Below are 22,003 nucleotides of genomic sequence, written 5' to 3' on the forward strand. Positions count from 1 at the left end.
ATATAATCCATATAAGCATCAAAATTTAGGCAAACCTATCTGGCCTTCTTTTCAACAAAGGAAAAATGTCTTTCAATAGTATGGTTTTGGATGATTTTTTAATCAATTGGTTTGCATGTCATGAGGTAGAAGTTAAATGAAATTGAATAGTTTGCATAAGATTGAACTTTCAACCGTGTTACAAATTACAACAGCACCACGCTCCCCTATTTCAGCTAAAAGCAATATCATAGTTTTTTTGTCATCTATGACTCACTAAAATCTTTCTTGCAGAAATTATATATACTTCAATATGAGTATGCTACATCAGCACACCTTCCCACTAAACCTTGCCTAGGGTCCAATATGCCCTCATGTCTACATGTACCATGCATAAAACACGAGGTACATGCATGGTAAAACAAATATAGAATTAAGCAAAAACAGTAGGAATTAAAGATAGAAAAATTAAAAATAGTAGAATCCCAAAATGGACACTAATAATAGACTAGAAATGAAAAGGTAAAACCTTAAGTCCCTACCTCACATACTTGCAGTCAGGAGACACAGATGCTATAAAATGTTGACAGACATACTGATATAGTCTCCAAGCATCTTTGCCTAGCATATTCTCACTTGCTAATTGGATTGGAGTAATAGGAGGATGGTCACCTACGTCAGTTCCTAATCGCGGTTTGTGATAACCATCAGCAAGCAATCTCCGGACATAGTTACCCCATGTTGAATTGTTTGACATTGCACCAAGTGTGCTTTTGAAGTCAAATGAGGAAGGGTAGGCTGTGCTTTCTGTACGTGGATAACTGAAATAATAATGTAAAGCAATTATCATAGGTTATTAGATTTCACTAACAATTTGGGGACTAGAAAATCAAATGAAGCATATAACAACATGCACACTGATTAGAACCAATAGAGCAATGAATGACGAAAGAAATAAAATTTTCAAATTTGCATTGATTCTCAATTATTAACAATAGTTAAGCTCTCTACTAAAATAACCAGTCCTACTGCAAGGAACAGGAATTCCAAAAAGGGAAAAATACTAAACCATCTATAACACAAAGTGTAAGCTCACTAGAACATCACACACTCATAGACAGAGTGCTTGAGAGAAAAATAACTCTGCTGGAACATTGTTGCTGAAAAACTAAAACTCAATACATAGAAGTTTAGGGTCTATATACGGTAGAATTGATGAGATTCCATGCTAGAATTAAAGGGAGTGTTAAGGAAAGTTATTCCTATTTAATATAGGATTTGTAATCCTAAAAAATAGATAGAATAATATATGTATCAATATACTCCTAAAATGGGGGGATTTGAAATATTTCTATTATAATTGGAGAATCCTTTAATTTATGGTATCACACCATATATGTCTTGAATCCTCCATTATAAATGGGAAAGCCTTTGTATTATGAGAAGGGAATACAACTCAATAAAAATGTAACCCTTTTAGGCTTTGTATCTATGGATATAGGCTCTCATAGCCGAACCACATAAATATTTTCGTGTTTTTTTCTTTTCTCTTCTATTATTCTAACTTCAACATGGCATCAGAGCATTCAATTATGAGACTTGGACACAGTTTATTGGTGTTGTTCATCCATATTGTTCATCGGCACCGTTCACCAACACTGTTCACGGGTACTATTTATGGGCACTACTCATTGGTACTATTTATGGGCATTATTCACACCTATGTTTGTATTCGATTGGTATGGTTTGTTCAATCCTATGAGTTGTTTTGTGTTGATGTTTCCTCACCAATGTTGCCTTTGGAGAGGGACTTTGTGTTGATGTTTCCTAGCTGATATAGCCTTTGGAAAGGGATTTTGTATTGATGTTTATCGATATTGCCTTTGGAGAGAGATTTTGTGTTGATGTTTCCTCACCGCCATTACTTTGGAGAGGAAAATGCAATTCTAAGGATAGTTTTGCATTTTTGTACTTTGTTGTGTGAGTGCCTCGCCGCCATTGCTTTGGAGAGGAAAATGCAATTCTAAGGATAGTTTTACATTTTTGTACTTTGTGTGAGTGCCTTTGTGCGAGATTTGATATATACTTATTATAGTTAGAGGACTCCTTAATTTATAATATCATATCATATATATCTTGGATCCTCCATTATAAATAAGAAAGTCTTTGTATTATAAAAAGAGAATCCAATTCAATAAAGATGTAGCCCATTGAGGTTTTGTGTCCGCAGATGTAGGCTCTCTTATCCGAACCACGTAAATCTTCTCGTATTATTTTCTTCTCTCTTCTATTATTCTAACTTTAACAATGTAGAATTTTAAGACCCCTAAATACAATAGGAATATAAAGCTACTATTTGGCTAGTTGACCCTCAAGGTCCACCAACTTCAAATAGAGTAGCATTCTAATAGTAAGAAAAGGGCTTGAAGGAAAATAAAGACTCAAACATTGGAGCCAATACTATAGAAATAAAACACGCGTTATAGTATATACAGCTATGAATGATTACCTACCATGTATAGAGTGCATAATTATAAGACTAATTTCTAGGAGGCAGATTTGTAGGAGATTGATATTCTTACCATATATGAACCCTTCTATTCTACACATATAGCTCTATCATTCATACAATATTACAAACCAATTTTACCCAATAATTTCCCGTTAAACTACATAGTATCAGAGCTGGCTCAATTTTGAGTTTTTTAGTTTCTGGGTTTCCTTTCCAATGAAACTGGTGTGCTTGGATTACCTTTTCCGGTGATCGTTTCGTCTCACCACCAACTTAGAGAGGAGCACATGTGGGTTTCCGACTAATCCTCAGAGACCAGCGACCGGGGGGTGAGCAAGTGAGTCTCCCGAACACTCTGCTGTTTCTGTTGCAGTCTTCACGCGTAGGCGAGTGGCAACGCGTGGCACCTCCATCTGACTTCTGGTTCCTTCTCCGGCATCGCCTTGACATTTCTAGCCACTCGCCTATGTCACTTCTGCCGTCAGACCTTGCTGGAGAAAGGTTCTTCCTTTCGAGTACTATTAGAGTGTTGTTCTTTTATTGTGAGTTTACTGTTTGAAGGCAGGGGCTGTGGTTTTTTGTTTGGTTCTGAACTTTGATTCTGTGTGTTATATTTCTGTTGTTGAGTGAATCTTGAAATGGCTAGCAGTAGTAAATCCTATATTGTTGAAAGTATCCCAACACCTACCAAAATTACAGAAGATTAGTTGAGAGGGCCTAATTATCTAGAGTGGAGTAGGAAAAAAATCTAAGTATACTTGAGAAGTGTTGAAAAAGATGACCATTTAACCTAAGATATCTCAATGATGAGACTAAATAAGCATGATTCAGGGATGATGCCCGCTTACTTTTGCAAATTACCAATTCTATTAATAGTGAGGTGGCTGGTTTAGTTGATCACTGTGAGCTAGTAAAAGGATTAATGAATTATTTGGAATTTTTATATTCTGGTAAGGGAAATGTATCTGGAATGTATGATGTGTGCCAAGCTTTTTATTGTGCTGAAAATGCTGTCAAATCACTCATAGTTCACTTTCATGGAATTCAAGAAACTATATGAGGAGTTACATGTTTTGTTGCCTTTCAAACTGTTATAGTGTGAACATAATCTATACATCATTAGAATAGATATAGATTGCAAAATCGCAAGGCTAATAGATACTACATAGAGGATTTTTAGGAGAATCATTTGTTACCTTAACAAGACCTTGTAATTTGTATATAAATACCTTGTTCAATAGAGAATACATTAACTATTTCTTGCAAATCTAGTTTGTTACATAGTATCAGGGCCTTCAACTTTTTGAGGTTTTCTATTCGGATGCTGTTCAGTGGTACTATTCACGATGTCCGGAAGCCGCATCTAGTTTTTTTGTTGACATGCCTTGCAATTCCAGCCCTGCGTGTTATTTTGTTTTTTGGAACCTCTTTCTTGGTGGTGCTTTGAAGTGTTGGATTTTGTGAGATTTGTGACGTTGTTGGATTGGGTCTCGTTCAAATCTGATTTTCAGGTACTATTATGATTCTTTAGTTTACTCTTTTGGTGCTGAGTTGTGTTCGGTTTTGCAATTCTACTTGTTGGTTGATTAGTTAGAAATTTAAAAGTGGTCATCGATAATAAGTCTATGCTTGTCAAAGGAGGATGAGAAAATAATAATTGAGGTAGAAATGCTACAGAGACCAATAATTTGAGTGATCTTTTTTGTTGGTACTGTAAGAAATATGGCCATGCAAAAAGATATTGTAAGAAGTTGCAAAATAAAATCAGAAGACTCTGATGGTTAATGTTGCTACATCCATCTGTTTCTGGGAATACTGTCAATATCTCAGCTAATGAATATATCCAGTATTAGGACCTACTTAAAAGGTCCACTCAGTCACTATTATTATTGAGACATGTAAAACATGCCTTATTTCCTCAAACAAATCGATCATTGATTCTGGTGTCACAGATCATATAACAGATAATCCTCATACATTCTCTAGTTTCCAATCACATAAGAAACTTTCTCCTGTAACCATAATTGATGGGTCGTAATATAATGTTGAGGATTCTAGGATTGTTAAGCCTACTTTTTCCATCACTTTATCATCTGTGTTAAATTTACCCAATCTTGCCTTTAATTTAATTTATGTGAATAAACTTACCAAAGATCTAAATTATTATCTCTTCTCCGATCATTGCCTTTTTCAGGATCTTATGATGAAAAAGATTGTTGGAAAAGGACATGTATTTGATGATCTCTATATTTTGGATGCATAGATGCCTCAGTCAGTTATTTGTTCTAGTGTGCTCTCTCCATTTGAAGCACATTGCCAGTTAGGACATCTTTCCCTACCAATTTTGAAAAATTTATGCCCCTAATTTCATTATGTCCCTTCACTGGAATGCGAGTTTTGTCATTTTGCAAAACACCAACGTATCTCACTCAATTCTAGAATCAATAAACGGGTTGAATCTGCCTTTGAACTAGTTCATTCAAACATTCGGAGATCTTGTCCTGTTGGGTTTAAGACTGGGTTCAGATATTTCAGCGCTTTTGTGGATGATTTTCTAGAATGACTTGAATTTATTTTATGAGCATCGTTTTGAATATTTTCTTATTTTTCTGCTTTTTGTACTGAAATCAAGACTCAATTTAATGTTTCTGTGCATATTTTGCAAAAACACAGCACTAAATAATACATGTCAGACTCATTTCACACTTATATAACTCAAGATGATATTTTTCACCAATCATCATGTGTGGATACACCAACTTAAAATGGGATTGTTGAAAGGAATAATAGGCTTCTTAAGATTGCCCGAGCCCTGTTATTCCAAATGCAAGTTCCTAAGCAATTCTAAATTCTGAGCTGACTGTCTCTACCACATGCTTTCTCATTAATCGCATACCCTCCTCGGTACTTAATGGTGATACTCCATATGGTATACTCTTTCCTAATAAGTCATTGTTTCCATTGGAACCATGTATTTTTTGCAATATGGGATGTTCGACCTCATATAACTAAACTTAATCCTAAAACTTTAAAGTGTATCTTCTTGAGATATTCTCATCTTCAAAAGGGGTATCAATGTTATTCAGCAAACCTCCACAAATACTTGTCCTATATACATTTAGATGTTGGTATTATCCTTCTTCTTGTTGTGTACGTAGATGACATTGTCATCATAAAGAATGATTATGCGGAGATCTCCTTTCCCAAATCCTTCTTGCATGCTAGCTTTCATACCATAGGCTTGGGTCAGCTTTAAGTATTTCTTTGGAGCAAGAAGTCTTGAGTAAAAAAGAAATTTTTCTATCTCATAGAAAATATGTCCTTGATTTACTTAACAAAGAATAGGAAGTTAGGAGCTACAAAGAATAGGAAGTTAGGAGCTAAACCTTATAGCACACTAATGACTCCTAATATGTCTCAAAAAATTTGGATGCCTATGACGACCCATTATAGGCCCAAAAAGATACATGAGGTTGGTTGAAAAGCTAAACTATTTTACAATGATTTGGCTAGATATTGCTTTTATAATAAGTGTTGTTAGCCAGTTCATGTCTACTCCTCCAGTAAAACATTGGGCCGCTCTAGAGCAAACTTTATGTTATCTAAAAGGGACTCTTGGACTCAACATACTTTATAACGATCAAAGGTATGCAACGATCGAGTGCTTTTCACATACTTCTTAGATACTACTTGAGTTGGATCTAAAAGTGATAGAAGGTCTTGTTGGAGGAAATCTAGTGTCATGGAAAAGTAAGAAGCAGAATGTGATATCCAGATTTAGTGCTAAGTCAGAGTACAGCTTGAAATGGAGTGTTATAGTATGTACACCTGTGACTGATTACCTACCATGTATAAAGAGCATAATTATAGGACTAATTTCTAGGAGGCGGATTTGCAGGAGATTGATATTCTTACTGTGTATGAGCCTTTGTAATCTGTATATATAGCTCTATCATTCATAGAATAATATACACCGATTTTACCCAATAATTTCCTGTTAAACTACAACATGGAACTCCATTAATTAATTATTTCATACAGCTCAAATAGTACTCATATCTAGGACTTGGCAACTAATTTATACATATAGCAAGGGAAGCTTATGCTGATTCTAACCCCTTCTCCATTTCAGGTCTTTTACATCTTGTTGGAAATTGGAATCCTTGTTAAATCCCTTGATTAGATTAGGATTCATGTGCTTGGTAAAGATCCCATGCCTTGAGTGTCTCTCACATGAATTCAAAGGAGCAATTGGCCGATGTTTTCACTAAGGGTTTAAGAAGCATATTATTTCATACTCTAGTTTGCAAGTCAGGCATGCATGATATACATGAACTAGCTTGAGAGAGAGTATTGGAATCCTTGTAAATCCCTTAATTATAGCAGCTGCAGATTATTATGCAGTGAATGTAGATTCTTTCCTATTGTATTCATAATTTCCTATAATTTTAGTTTCCTATTTAGGGTAGAATACTTGTATACATCATATTTGAGATGTACCAAGTTATTATTAATTCAGAAATATACCTTTCAATACATCTCACCAAAACAAAATTAAATAATAAAAATCTAGCTCAGCAACTAATTCAAATCCTAGCCTTGAAAAATGAAAGAGGTCAAAGACAACAGAGTAGTTAGATTTAAGAAAGGAAGCAAGAAAACCTGATAAATCCTTGAGTGTACAAGCGTTCAGCTAATTGCATGGCTGTTTGAGGTCCAATGCCTAATGCACTCGAAGCAACCTGAAGAAATCAAGACAATGCATTCATTGGTAGTCACATTCTAAACAAATAACTTCCACTTTCTAGCTTTTTCCATCTGGGAATAAATAAGGAATTTGAGAAGAGATAAGGATGCAACTAACTATAGGAAAGAAGATAATTAATCCTCCTTAATATGGTAAAAAGGAAGATATATTAAAATCCTACAATCATGCGTACACTTTATCCTTCGGTCTTAGTTGTTTCCTTCAAAATGAGCAGGATTAAACAACAACTAAACCTTAATTCCAAACTAGTTAGGATTGATTATATGGTTCCTTTGTTATTATTCAACTCTGTTAGACACCAAATCCACATCAGTGTCCAGAACCTGTCAATTGTTTTTTTTTTTCCACTTCCCTCTTGTCATCTTAACTTCCCCCCTTCCCCCTTCACTTATCCACCCTAAACGTGTGGGGAGGAATAGTAAAACATCTTCAAAATATCTATGCCATTACCTTTGAAGAATCTGTTTATGTATCTAACTAATCATATAATTGGCTTGACCAACAATATTCCTTAACACGGTGCAATCTCAGATCAAGCACAAAGAACGCTTTATGAGCTCAGACAGCTCAGCTGGGACTCATCAACTTGCAAGTTTTTAAGCTGATCCCAGCAAAGTAGAAACTAAGGCTATTAGAGACCGAGTGCAAAGCCAGGTTCATAACTGAACCAAGCAGCATATGCATTTTGGAAATAAGATATATAATATTTTGTATGGCAAATCTCTATAACAAATTATATGAAGAAAAGAAGGCAGAAGAAAAAAATAATTGTGATAATCTACAGAATCAATCAGTGTCGAGATTGATGCTAATATTAGGGAAGATGCTTCACAGTTGAAGCACTAGGAAAAGGTGTTAAGCGATGGTATGGTACAGTCCGCCTAGGGTAGTTCTAATTATCAAAAAGTACTATTGTAATTTTTGGGTTTCTTTCTTTCCTAGTATATAAAGGAAAGCCCTAATTTCTACTCACTCACCCTATAAATGGTACCAAAAAATATATTTTCATATATTTTTGTGGTAAAAATTGTAACCTTTAAATACAAAACTGCATAAAAATCCACTACTAAAAAAATCTTCAAATCTAATCTGAAATACAAATTATTTAACAATGATGGCTACTACGGTACTACCATTGCTTATAAGACTTCCATTCATTTTCCTTTCTCTTTTGACAAGTCTTCTACAAAATATAGGGGAATATGTGATATTCTTTCCTTCGTGAATGTACTTTGTTTGGTTACAAGAGTAAAAAAGTGTATCACTATTAAGGCGTTGGACTTGGACCTGGACCTGGATTGTACTTTGCTTGGATGGAGAGACAAGAAAGGATAAGAAATAAAAATGTCAAAGAAAAGAGATACCTTGTTAGGAGTTTAATAGGGTTAAAAAGAAAGGCACAATGATAAGGAGGCAAATAGTTTTCTTTTCTATCAAAATGGGAAGAATAAGAGCTATCCCTCTCTCGACATTATTAATATTAATAAATATGACTATTCTACCATTAATGCTTAAAAGATGAAAATTTACTCAACCTCTCATTTTCTTTTCTCACATATCCCCTAGATTAAACACCATCCTTTCCAATCCAACAAAAGCTCTCAAACATAGTAAAGTAGCAACCCAACTTTCTAACCCAATATAAATGGAATGGTAGCATTGAAAACTAACACAAAAAAGAAGCAATATCATCTGTAGAAAATAAATTCAATGAACTTTTATTAGACCAAGAATTTCACATTTTTCAGATTTCTTTTCCAAAAATACAGATTGTTTCATGTACACTGCCCGTGCATGTACATATTATATTATACACAACAAGTTCTATATATTTTTTGGTAGAAATATTTTTTAATAGCAAAGGAATTATTACAGATACATTAGAATTATTATTCTCATGATTATTGCATGCATTTATTAATTTATACAAACTTAATCAATTCAAATAAAAATTTAAGACGACAACTGGATTGTTAAAAACAATTACAACTGATTAATTCAGTTATAATAATGAATTAAATTAGTAGGATGTAACTTATATAAACTTATCACTATAAGAATACAATTGTAGTAAAACAAAGGCCAATTAGCTGAAAAAGGTCCAACTTTTGTGTCATTTTGCATTTTAATCCAAATTTTTAAATTTTAGATGGATTCACAATTTTAGCCAATTTTCCAAATCAAAATGTGAGAATCTAAGACTTAGGTGGTGCACATGTAATATTTTATTATTTTTAAATATAAACTAATTCTACATGTGAAAATATTACTAACTCTCACTTAATCTAGTTAACTAATATATTTTAGCCACAGACAAGCAACCCAATTGTTAAATATGCAGTCTACACCATTAACACTAGATGAATTTAATTTTACATTAATAATTATGAAGATCTTATAGTAGACATGTTATTCTTGGTTATTTTGTATATGCTGCTATTTTGAATGTATTTTATAATGCTGCTACTTTAAAAATATTTTACGAAGGGTAAACTTAGTTAAAGGCGTGGTAAGTATTGACTTTATTGAATCCAACTTTGTCAATGATATCCAGTTTCGTTAAATAGCAGTTCTGCTATAAAATCTTCATAATTAGTAATGCAAAACAAAATTCACCTACTGTTGAAGAAGGTGTAATATTTAACAATCAGATTACTTGTCTTTGGAATTAAATATACTCCTTCCATCCCATAATTTTTGTCCATCTTTCCTTTTTAAGTTCTTCCAAAATTATTGTCCACTTTCTTTATTATATTATAGCAACATATAAATTGACTATTATAACCCTATTTAATTTTATCTTATTTCCAAAACAACCTCATTAATTGTCATTTGTCTAAACAAGTATTCAAAATATCTCTTAATATTTTAAAAAACTTGATTAATTGAAAGTTAATAAAAAAATTATCCTTCTTAATATGTGTGAAAAAGTAAGGTGAATAAAAATTATGAGATGGAAGGAGTGTTAGTTACCTGTGGTCAAGTAAAAGTTGGTAGTATTTCACAATAAAATATTACATGTGGCATTCCACATGAATTCTCACATTTTGATTTTTAAAAAATTGGCCAATATTACAACCAAGCACAAACGTTGGTCCAGTTCATCCAAAATATAAATGTTTGAATTAAAATGCAAAATAAAACATAAACGTAGGGTCTTATTCAGCTAACTACACTTATATATATTTATATATATGCCCCTTTTGGTCCACCAAACATTTATAATATTATAAATTATCATAGCCTTTATACCCCTAACTTCCTTGTCTAACAATAGACACTAACAAAATACACATCTAACTATATCATAAAAACATAAAAACAGTTTAACAACACACATAACAAAAAGATTAAAAAAAAGAGAAAAAGAAAAAAAAGAAAGAAGTGTCCATCACACGAAACCAAATACCATTTGTTCATTCCAAGTATTCTAACCTTTAGAAGGTTGACAGTGTTGAGACCAGGAGGGCGACTATAGTTTTCCTGTTTCTCTGATATATCAATCACTTCTAATATTCCATCCTGTATTACCTGCTTTTGAAACATCATAGCAACCTGCAACATGTAGAAATTTGAAAGTTGAAACACCTTATTTTATAAATAAAAACTATAGATAATCCAACTCAAGGAAAAGAACACCTCACATCTAAGTCAAATAACTTGTGACGCTCCCATTCTAGTTGAAGTTCATAGCCATCAACAATTATGTGAGGTTGCACAGCCCAAAACTTTTCCGGTTTAAAAGTTGCAATTTGCAAATAACGTTGTACACAATAGCCAAGGGTAGGTGTTTGACAAGGCCCATAGCTGAAACAGGCAATTGGCAAGCATAGTTAACTGATTGCTAGAGATGAAAGTGGAATGAAAATGGAACACAGAATGCACCAATACATACACAAAAATGAACACGTTTCAATCAAGTAAACATGCAATCACAAGCGAGGAAAGCTATCAGCAGGGGGCAACATTCATATTGCCTCCAATTGACAAGATTGCCTTGCCCACATTACCCCTCGCATGATTCCAATACATGTAAGTTTGCTGCATATTCAATGCTGGAAAAGACTCGCACAACAAACATGTGAATTAGAATAATGAATCAGTGAACAAGCAAAACACTACCTCTTACAGAGTATAAAATTTTCATTTGAAGGGAGGAATAGGAGAAACAAGCAATTACAAAAATATCCCTCCCTCTCATGCTAACAGAATTAAGAGGTTTTCCCTACCTACATAATCTAATCAGAGGTTCTCCTTCCTTCCCCATCGACCTAATTAGACTATAATTAAGAGGTCACCTTCAGTATTCCTTTATCATCTTTCTCACCTTAATTTCTTTTTGTACTCCTTCATTTCTAGTTTATTGAAAACTATCCTTTTTAAATGCATTGATAATGCTACATGAGTAATTTATTATAGCAGTACGATATTTGCTTCTTTATTTATTTTTCCAAAAATGACACTAACATGCTATTTAAGTAATATATTTCTGGATTATATGTCATATACGTCCAAAGAAAATAAATATTAACATGTTACTTAGGTTCTATGCTTCTTAATTATCTAAAATTGCCTTTTTATTTTATTTTTTAAGTCTCATTCTTTCAGATGAACATGTGCTTAGAGCCTAGGCCCCAAGACTCCTTTACGCCTTAGTGAGCCTTGAGCCTTTAATAACTATGGATCTTATGTAAGTTTTTTTTATTATTAATCATGTATATATGTTTGTATGTTTATGTGTGTCATAGGTGTGTGGCATGTTCCCCGTGTGTTATGTTTTGATTTTATAAAAATTGTTAAAGTCCAGAGCCGTCTCTTGTCCATGTCCACATAATCTACGATTGTACTATTTTAATTACGGACTTTTAGTATCAATTCAAATGTCACATTTCAGTCTCAAAAGCTTGGGGTCTAACAAGTCACCTTACTTTGTTATTGCAATTTTACTTGATGCCTATCCCTTCAACTTATGGTTATCAAAAGAGTACAACATGCAGCAGTAGAGGTGAGCATTCGATCTGTTTGGTTCGATTCGGTTCGGTTTGATCCATTTAAATTTTTAATAATTTTTTTATTTTTTACACTTTATTTTTAGCATTTTAAAATTTAATTGGAATATTTTAACCTTAATATGATCTAATCTCTCTATATTATTGAAAATAATATATTATTATACTAATCGGTTCGGTTCGATTTTTTTAATTTTTTTTCTGATCAGAATCGAACCGAAATAACCAAAAATTTTGAAATTAAAAACCAAATGAATAAAAAACCGAACCAAATTTTCAAATTAATTCGGTTCGGTCGGTTTTTTCGGTTTGAACCGAATACTGCTCATCCCTATGCGGCAGGATTAAGTTATAAAAAAAAAATTGATAGATGCTAGAGTAGAGAGGCAAGAAGGCAGCATAAAAGATGTTGTCACTTGCAAAAGGCCTTGCAAGTTCATTCCTAGGCATCACAATTCACAATCATTTTTGTAAACAAAATATAAAGTTGGCAATAAGACCATATTTGTTTCTCAGAAGGACTTTCGGGAATGATGGCTAGGAAAGGGATACTCCATTGTCTAATTATCCTCAAAAGCAAATCAACAAATAAATCCAGATGCACATCCATTAACTCTATTATTTTCTCCAAACTATTTGAGGTCACTGATTCGAGACCAGGACAGCATTCCGGACAATGCATTCAAACTACCTAAAGCATTAAAGAAAGCCTCAAAATCCTGAAGATAACTCTTGCATGATAAATATAATTGTAGAGAGAGGAAGAGAGAAAGAGAGAGAGAGGGGTTACGAGATAACTCTTGAATCAAGATTCCCGTACTTTCCCTGGAAAAAGCTAGTTTGAAATCTTGTGAAAGCAACGCCAACTTTTAAATCTATCTCTTGCCGTGCATCTACAGCCAATGCCTCGTCTCTGTTGGGTTGAGCAAGGTTGTCCAGAGCCTTGAAAATGTCTTTCTCAGTTACTGAAGAAAACCGTGCACGATATACCCTTCTTCTAGCATCATTTACGCGAAAACCAGTACATTCAATCACTGCAAGAACAATTAAAATTTAGGAAAATTAACTTCAAGCAAAAAAACTGAAACTAAATTGCAAATGCCATAACCTGTTTTATACAAACTAAATTGCAAATGATAGAGAAACTGTTAGGCTGTAATGATGCTTTACATTAGGAGAACAGGAGAAACTCTTCAACAGATACTAAAATAGTTTTATCAAAAGATGAGAGATTCCCCAACCACCATTGTATGAGACTGATAGAGACTAACTCACAGCGCGTAATTTAAGATGCCAAAATACAAACCAATTTACTGAATTTCACAAACAGGTCATTCACAACCTATATGAAGGCTTCAAATAAATGAGATGCTAAAAAAGTTCTTAGCAATCACAACTCCAAAGCAAGAGATATAGCAGTAAACTTGCAATCAAATCAAAAACATAACAGATCAAACATCACCCAATGTTCCAAAGGTTGACATGTGTGAAGATACCAATAGAAACACAAGAAAAGCCAATGAAACTCTCAGGACAGCGCCAATCACGTTGAGACAACGTTGGAGAGAGGAGTCACCCCAAAAATAACCATCACAAACTGGTGCATAAGACGGCAGCAAAAGATAATGGAGATTCATGGGCTGTATTCAATAGTTTGGTGACTTGGACTTCTTAGAAACTACCGTTAGGTGGTCAAAAAACCTTTTCTAGCTAGCAATGAGAGAAATTGGTCTTCAATTGGTGACCTAATTTTCGTTGTGGAAGTTTGAATTTCTGTGTATATTTCTCTGAGAATGATAAAATATTTATATACAAAATATCCTATAATCATATATTCTAACTAGGAAAATATCCCTTTAATTATGCTAATGTATCCTATAAGTATGCTAATAATATTTAAATAATTGACTTACTATAATACTCCCTCTCAAGTTGAAGCATATATGTTAGGTAAAGTACACTTTAATCCCTGAATTTTAGCGTTACTAATGGATCTGTCCCTGTATTTTTTAAATTGAATACTTAAATTCCTCGAAAATAAGTATGTCCAAATTAGAAGTCTTTTCATCCATAATTCTATTAATCAACAAGCCAAAAGGAAAACAAACATTTCAAATAACTAAAATACCTCATGAACACTTAAATCCCTACCAATGTGAGTGAAGCATTTTATATTGCATCTTTAAATCCCTCTATATTCAGTCGGTCCAAAACCATTGTTCTTCCATCCATTATACACAATAATTCAAAGCTAATAGGTGGTCAAACATCTAAAAATACAATTTTCTTCCTAAAATATCTTTGTGAAAGTCTACAATATATTTTAAGTCTACTTGATACCACTTAAAAATAGCTGAAAATCTAAAGTTGTAAACTTTTTCTTAAAGTTTTGAAATCATCAAATATTGAAGTATTTTAATGAATAGAAATTGAAGGACAAGTATTAAAAATTAGTTGAATGTGATAATCTGAACAAAAATTAAGGGGGACTTAAGTGTGCTTTCAAATGAAAAATGAAAGACCAAAGTGTTTAAATTTTGATAGATAAGGAAAAAAGGACGGAATCCTAATTTTTTAATATTTTTAATTTAAAAAGAGGGCAATAAAAATATTTGTACGCTTTTAATGGCAACAAAATAAATGAACATGCTAGAGTTTAGACGAACTGATTATAAAAAGATTTAAGTATCAATTTTAAAAATATACAAACTTATTCATTAATTATGCTAAAACTTAAGAATTAAAGTGTAATTTCCCCCTTTAAAAGGGTAAGAAAGACATCTCCGACAAACAATGAATGAAAGGACCGCTTATACATATTGGAAGGGAATCCAAATTCTGGTTCATCTCAAGCTTTTTTTAGAGAAAATAAGGATGTCAATTAAGAAATCATATAGTGGCATAAACCATTAGGACATCTATCATTTTATGTTCTAGAAACACTTTATCTAATAAGTAAGGACTCAATTTGGTTCTTTATTTTGTTCTTTATTTTGTGATGCTTATAAGCATGCTAAGCATACAAGAAGCTCTTATTCTTTGAGAAATAATAGGAGTATGACCCTTTTTATGACTATCCATTCTGCTTTTAGGGACCTACACAGACTATTTCCCTATCTGTTAGTCATTGATTTGTTACTTTTATTGATTGCTACACTTGAATGACTTGGGTTTATTTGATAAAGACAAAATGTGATGTGTTTTCTTGTTTTTAATCTTTTCACAAGATTTGTTTATACTCAGTCTAGTAGGATACTACATCAAACTTGTTGTCCCTGCACTGGTGCCCAAAATAGTGTTGTTGAAAGGAAAATAGGCACCTGTTGGAAGTAACAGGATCTCTTCTTTTCACCATAAATCTTCAAAAAACCTATTGAGGAGATGTGGTCTGCTTATCTCGTTAATAAAATGCCTCTCAAAGCTATTGCCTTTAAAAGTCCCCTCTTGCCTTTAAAGGTCCTTTAGAGGTGCCACAAGAAAGAATTGCTTATAATGCTCCACTCAAGATGTTTGGATGTACGTGCTTTGTTCATGCTAAGATAATTGGGAAAGTAGATCCCATGGCTTTTAAATGTGTGTTCGTTGGGTATTCTCCCACACAAAAGGATTACAAGTGTTACCCTCCTCCATCTAGAAAACATTTTATCAGTATGGATATTACGTTTAGAGACTGAACCTTACTTCAGTACCACCTCATCACCTCTCCAAGAGCAATGAGAGAGAAGATTCCTAATCCTATAACTCTAGAGCATTTTACTCAAAGAACGACTATTGTTGATCAGGGAGAGATAACTGAATATTTAGATAAACCAGATTTAAGAAGATACTCAAGAAGTAGAAAAAGTCATTGTGCAACCTACTCGCTGTCAAGAATTTTCCTCGTATCCATCTGGTGAGTTATTTCTAACCCTTGAACCCATTGATGATCTAAATAAATCAACTGATAAAAAAAAAAGGAATTATGTCGTGCACTAAACACTTTATTTCTAACTTTCTCTCTCATGACTCCTTGTCTCCATCCTATAAAGCTTTTATCTTGTCTATTTCCTCTATATCTATCCCACAAAATTAAAAGAAAGCTTTCAAATATTCTAAATGGAAGAGAGCAATGGTCGAAGAAATGAAAGGCTCGGCAAAATTGAGACCTAAGAGTTTGTATCTATTCCACCTAGAAAAAAACCAATTGGTTGTGTTGAATCTCACATCGGTTGTGGAAAGGGGTAATGTGCCCCTTATATGAGCCATAGGCACTCCTCCCCTTGAGCTAGCTTTTGGGGTGAGTTAGGCCTGCCCCAAATTTAAACATGGTATCAAAGTCTCTCCATCCGATGTTGGGCCTCCTATAAATATGTCACACACCAGTAAAATTCTGAGCGTGAGGGGGGTGTGTTGAATCCCACATCAATTGTGGAAAGGGGTAGTGTGCCCCTTATATGGGCCATAGGCACTCCTCCCCCTTGAGCTAGCTTTTGGGGTGAGTTAGGCCTAGCCCAAATTTAAACAGGTTGCAATTGGTATTCACTGTGAAACACAAAGCTGATGATTTAATTGAAAGGTTCAAGGCTAGATTGGTTGCCAAGGAATTCACTCAAATTTATGGAGTGGATTACCAAAAAACATTTGCCTTTATTGCTAAAACAAACTCAATTAGTGTTCTATTATCTTGCGCTACTAATCTTGATTAGGACTTACAGCAATTTGATAGGAAAAATGCATTTTTCCATGGAAATTTAGAAGATAAGGTGTAGATGGAGATTCCTCCAAGCTTTGCTAATGAGAAAGCCCAAAAAAAGGTATGCAGATTGAAGAAGGCCTTGTATGGACTAAAACAGTCGCCTAGAGCATAGCTTGACAAATTTAGCAAACCCATGATTTCTTTTGATTATCAATAGAACAATGTTGATCATACCCTATTTATGGATAAAATCACTCTTTTTATAGTTCATGATGACATCATTATGATAGGAGATGACAAAGAAAAAATGGCTCGTTTAAAGAAGCTTTTTGGCTCAGGAATTTGAGATGACAAATCTAGGAAAGCTTCAGTATTTTCTAGGAGTTGAGGTTGCCAGATCAAAGAGGGAAATCTTTATTTCTCAGAGGAAGTATATTTTGGATCTTCTTGAAGAGACTAGTATGTTAGGCTGCAAACCAGTAGAGTCTCCCATGAAGTGCAATCAAAAGCTATAACTAGAATTGGTGAGTCTATGGATTGGTAGGTACTAAAGATTAGTGAGGAGATTGATTTATCTCTCACACATTCGACTAAACATTGCATATACAGTTAGCTTAGTATGTCAGTTCATGCATGATGCACGCGACTCACATATACAAGCTGTTTTCTGCATTCTGCAACATATTAAGTCTATTCTTGGGAAATGTCTCCTTTTCTCCAAACATGATAATCTTTAAGTAGAAGCCTTTACAAATGCAAATTGGGTTGGATCACCTTATGATAAGAGATCAACCTTTGGTTGCTGCACAATAGTGGTGGGAGGAAACCTTGTTACTTGGAGAAGTAAAATGCAAACTGTTGTTGCTCGGTTAAGTGCTAAAGTCGAGTATAGAGCAATGGCTCAAGGAGCACACGAACTTTTGTGGTTGCAAAGGCTATTGGAGGAATTGAAAGGGCAAATTACTCATGCACTTTGACAACAAAGCTGCCATCAATATAGCTCAAAACCTGATCCAACATACAAACAAAGTACATAAAGATTGATTGGCACTTCATTAAAAATAATAGATGGTGTCTTGAACTTAGCCCATGTGACTTCTGGCATGCAACTAGCTGATGTGTTCACTATGGGCTTAATAATAGGACCTATCACAACTTGGTTTGCAAATTGGGCATTAGTAATATCTATTCACTAACTTGAGGGGGAGTGTTGACCAGTAAGGAGATCTTTAGGATATAATTACAAAGATTAAGGGTTGATCTCATGCCATATTTTAGACTAAATTATAGGACATAATTGTAGAGATTTTATTCCTTCTAATTTTCTTATTAGCTTTGATTCTTTATGTATAAATTAGAATGCACATAGCTTATAAATATCAATTTTTACAGTAATAAACTCTCTCAAAATCTTCAAAAAGGTTGCTACCTAACTTCAAATTCATATTATGTTGATAGCAAGATTTTCTTATCTGTTGTGATTGTGTCCCAATAAGAAAGCTTTACTACTACCTTTTGGTTGCAAAGTGATTTGTGTTTCGCTAAGTAGTTTCCTCACAAATTGCACATTCACTATTTGATGTAAAGTCACATTGTTGGACTACAAGAAATCAACAAATATAACAAGATGAATGTGTTTGGTGGATGAACAGGCAAGCGATCACAATAAAATTAAGAAATCTTGATCAAACCCAGTCTGATACCAAATTAACATACAACCAATAGAGTGATCAAAAGGGAAAGAACTAAAACTCTCAAATTTATATTAATCCTCAATTTCAATTGTCAACAACAACTACTACTACCACTGCAATAAGAAGAAGAAGAAGAAAAAGAACTAAAACTCTCAAAATTAAAACGAGAACAAGAACAAGCTCTCAGAGAATACTTGAATTACGTTAGTATTTATAGACTAATAACTAATCCTATTGCTATTAGGATTAGGAATTTAGGAAAGGGGCCAAAATACGAAAACACTACATCAATGCCAACTAGAAAATTGCTAAACCTAAAATGAAGGAATTATTCATAAAAAATAATAGAATTGCAGGAATTATTCTTAAAGAATAATAGAATAGCTAAATAATAGAAAAACAGACTTTCTAATTGTACTAGAAAATTAGATTGAAGATTTTTTTAATTTCAAAATAATTCCCAAATCTAGTTCTTGGCAACATTATGTAGAACCAATAGTACAAACAAATGTGAAAGAACTAAAACTAACCAATTTATGTTAATTCCCAATTTCAATGGTTGATCATAAAGGCTACATCTTTACTCAATTACTATATCTCTTTATATAGTACATATTGCATATTTATAATACTAAAACTACCAAGATTTAAATTTTTAAATTCAGGAAGACATATCCCTCAAATTAAGAGACAATTCATTCCTAAATTAAGGAGTAATCTTCTCCATAGTTTAAGGACAATCTCATCCATTTTGACACTCACCTTAATGAGATTATTATTATTATTCTATCCAAAGGTCAACTCATAAGTAACACAAAACATCAAAACTAAAACCAACAGTAAAAAAGTGACCCAAAAGTTCTCCTTGGAAGCATTGCAATGGGTCTAGGACCAAAGCAGGTGTACAAACACCTTCAAAAGGAAGCAACAAACTTGGTGTTAGAGACGCATTCGTCGACAAGGCTTATGCAAGAAGAGGACAATCAGAACTACAGGATAAAGAAGGAAAGAACGTCTCAATTAGCAGCAATGATTGATCATGATTTCAGCAGCAATTTAAGATAGTAATCAGCAGAAATTTAAGATTGTAATAAGCTTAATTCAAGCCTTTAAGTTTAGGCTGCAATTAAGCTTGTCTTTCCTTGTTAAATTCCATGGAATCTCTCTATATAAGGAGAACATGTTTATGAAATAAAGACATGCAGAATTTGATTACCAACACAAGAGGTCTTAAGCTCCCTCTCACGAGCTTTCTTCTGTGTCATCATAGGTCATTCCAGGAAGGGTCGAAATATCAACAAAGGGGATCTGTCCCTTTTCACTGAGGATTTCACTTTTTCACGACCTGTGACTTGATTCTCTCTCAGGGCACACAACACTTGGCTAGGCTTCCTGCTCCCCATTGAAAGTTGGTTAAAAGAACAGGGCTTTAGGATTGAAATTTACGGAGAAAGAGAGTTTAGGGACTCAAACCAATCGGAAGGAGAACAGCTTTTGGGACTCAAACCATAGCTTTATGAAGAAAAAGAAACATAGTAGGGACTTCAAACCCTGGTCATAAAGGAGAAGAGGTGCAAGGACTTCACCCAGGCTCTAAAAGGAATGCAAAAGGAGAGGAATGCCCAAAACTTTGAGGAGAAAGGAGATCCAATATCTTATACCACAAACCCAAGCCTATTGTAATTGAGGAGAAATAAATTCTGCCCATTAAAGCGTACTCGTAGGACCAAGAAATTCATTTGTAATACTCTAAGGAATAACTGCAACTTTTTGTAAGAATCCCTATAGATGAAACCCTAAAATCACAGTAGGTGAAACACACAATACCCAAAAAAAATTGATGACAAAGCAACAGCCAAGAGAAAAGGGAAAGTGAGCTGGGACTCCAAACCCAACTTTGAATTGCGAAGAAGAAGAGCAGGAAAAGAGACTCAAAAATTTTAATGGCTTTGATACCATGTGAAGTTTTTCGATAATAATAATAATAATAATAAAGAAGAAGAAGAAGAAGAAGAGGAGGAGGAAAGGGAGGAGAAGGAAAAACCATATAGGCTACATCTTTAATCAATTATTGTATCTCTTTACATAATACATCGCATATTTATAATACTAAAACTGCCAAGGCTTTGTTAAATTAAGGAAGACATATCCCTTGAACTAAGACTTAAGAATCTCATCAATTTTAATAATACCTAAACTGTTGCCTCATATGCAATATATTCCACTATCAAGTGATTTCAGGAAGGACTTCTGTTGCAACTGCTTGGAGTGGCAGTTGGCAAACAAATAGCAGCAGCAAGGGCCTGATTTTCTTCCTCTGCCGACTCCTCATTCGAGACTCGGTTTCTTTTAGCAGCAAATGATTGCAGTATCCCAAGGATACCTCTTCTTTCTCTGCCTTCTAATTTCAAATCTCTCTTCTTTAAGGATCACAAGATTATCTAATTGCACTTTCAAATCACAAATACCACGAGATTGATACCAGCTTTCGCAATGTCTTCCTTCCCTTGTTTCATTTTTTTCCATATCAAGAACAGCCCCAGCAACAAGAAAAGATTTTGATGTCAATTTTCTTGGATTAGAATCAAATTTATCAAATAATTCCCCATGCTCATTCTCAAGCATTTCAGCAAAGTGAAGGGCAAAAAAATATTGAATTGAAGAGTCTACATCTTCACCAAATATTTGAAAAGAATTTAATTTGGATACAAGAACCTGATTACCATTCCCATCAAAATCATGTTCTTGAAGATTAGAACAACCAAAATTCACAGATGACTTGCTTGTTGCTTCATCCATTGCAAGACCATCATTGCCATCAGAATCTAGACTCTCTTTTTCAAGATTGGAACTATCTAAATTATGGAAATCCATGTTATCAAATTCTTGATCTTCATTGAGATTATATGCCATTCCACAACTTTGTTCCTCAATTTTGCTAACCTTCATAAGTGGCAAGCACAAAATTCTGCTAGTATCATTCTCATGTGAAGTTGGATTGGAACCAACTGAGAAACAGTTTCCTTATCTTTTGATTGTGAAGCCCTTAATATCTCTATCATTTGGTCCTGATGATCTGAGATCCAGAAAATAGGGTTTTACAAGGGTTCTGTAAAACTGGAAAAAGCCTATTTTCTGGATCTCAGATCATCAATTGGCGCCGTCTGTGGGAAAAAACATAACACTGGTCCTTACGAGTACGGTGCGCTGAGCGAGCACACTCAGGCCTGTATGGGGGGAAGGCCCCCTATGCAGGTGGATCAAAGGTATCCCACATCGGAAAGAGGTTGAAAGGAAGAAGGCCTTATAAGTCTCTATCCTTGAAACCCCAGTGGACGCGTTTTAAGCAAAACCGTGCGGCCTTGA

The 22,003-nt window shown here is 34.0% G+C and overlaps 1 protein-coding gene across 4 annotated transcripts in view; it reads right to left on the reverse strand.

Moving 5' to 3' along the window:
- The window catches only part of LOC110624128 (DNA topoisomerase 3-beta), a 40,487-nt gene that overhangs the window by 8,754 nt on the left and 9,730 nt on the right, over positions 1 to 22,003 (reverse strand). For all 4 annotated transcript variants that reach the window (XM_043950999.1, XM_021769236.2, XM_021769249.2 and 1 more), the window contains 5 exons: positions 13,059 to 13,302; positions 10,904 to 11,066; positions 10,695 to 10,814; positions 7,154 to 7,233; positions 522 to 800 (listed from right to left, as the gene is read on the reverse strand). In XM_043950999.1, the coding sequence (XP_043806934.1) occupies positions 522 to 800; positions 7,154 to 7,233; positions 10,695 to 10,814; positions 10,904 to 11,066; positions 13,059 to 13,302 (886 nt within the window). The remainder of the gene's footprint in view (positions 1 to 521; positions 801 to 7,153; positions 7,234 to 10,694; positions 10,815 to 10,903; positions 11,067 to 13,058; positions 13,303 to 22,003) is intronic.

The sequence above is a fragment of the Manihot esculenta genome, chromosome 1 (genome assembly GCF_001659605.2).
Source record: "Manihot esculenta cultivar AM560-2 chromosome 1, M.esculenta_v8, whole genome shotgun sequence".
Classification (NCBI taxonomy): domain Eukaryota; kingdom Viridiplantae; phylum Streptophyta; class Magnoliopsida; order Malpighiales; family Euphorbiaceae; genus Manihot; species Manihot esculenta.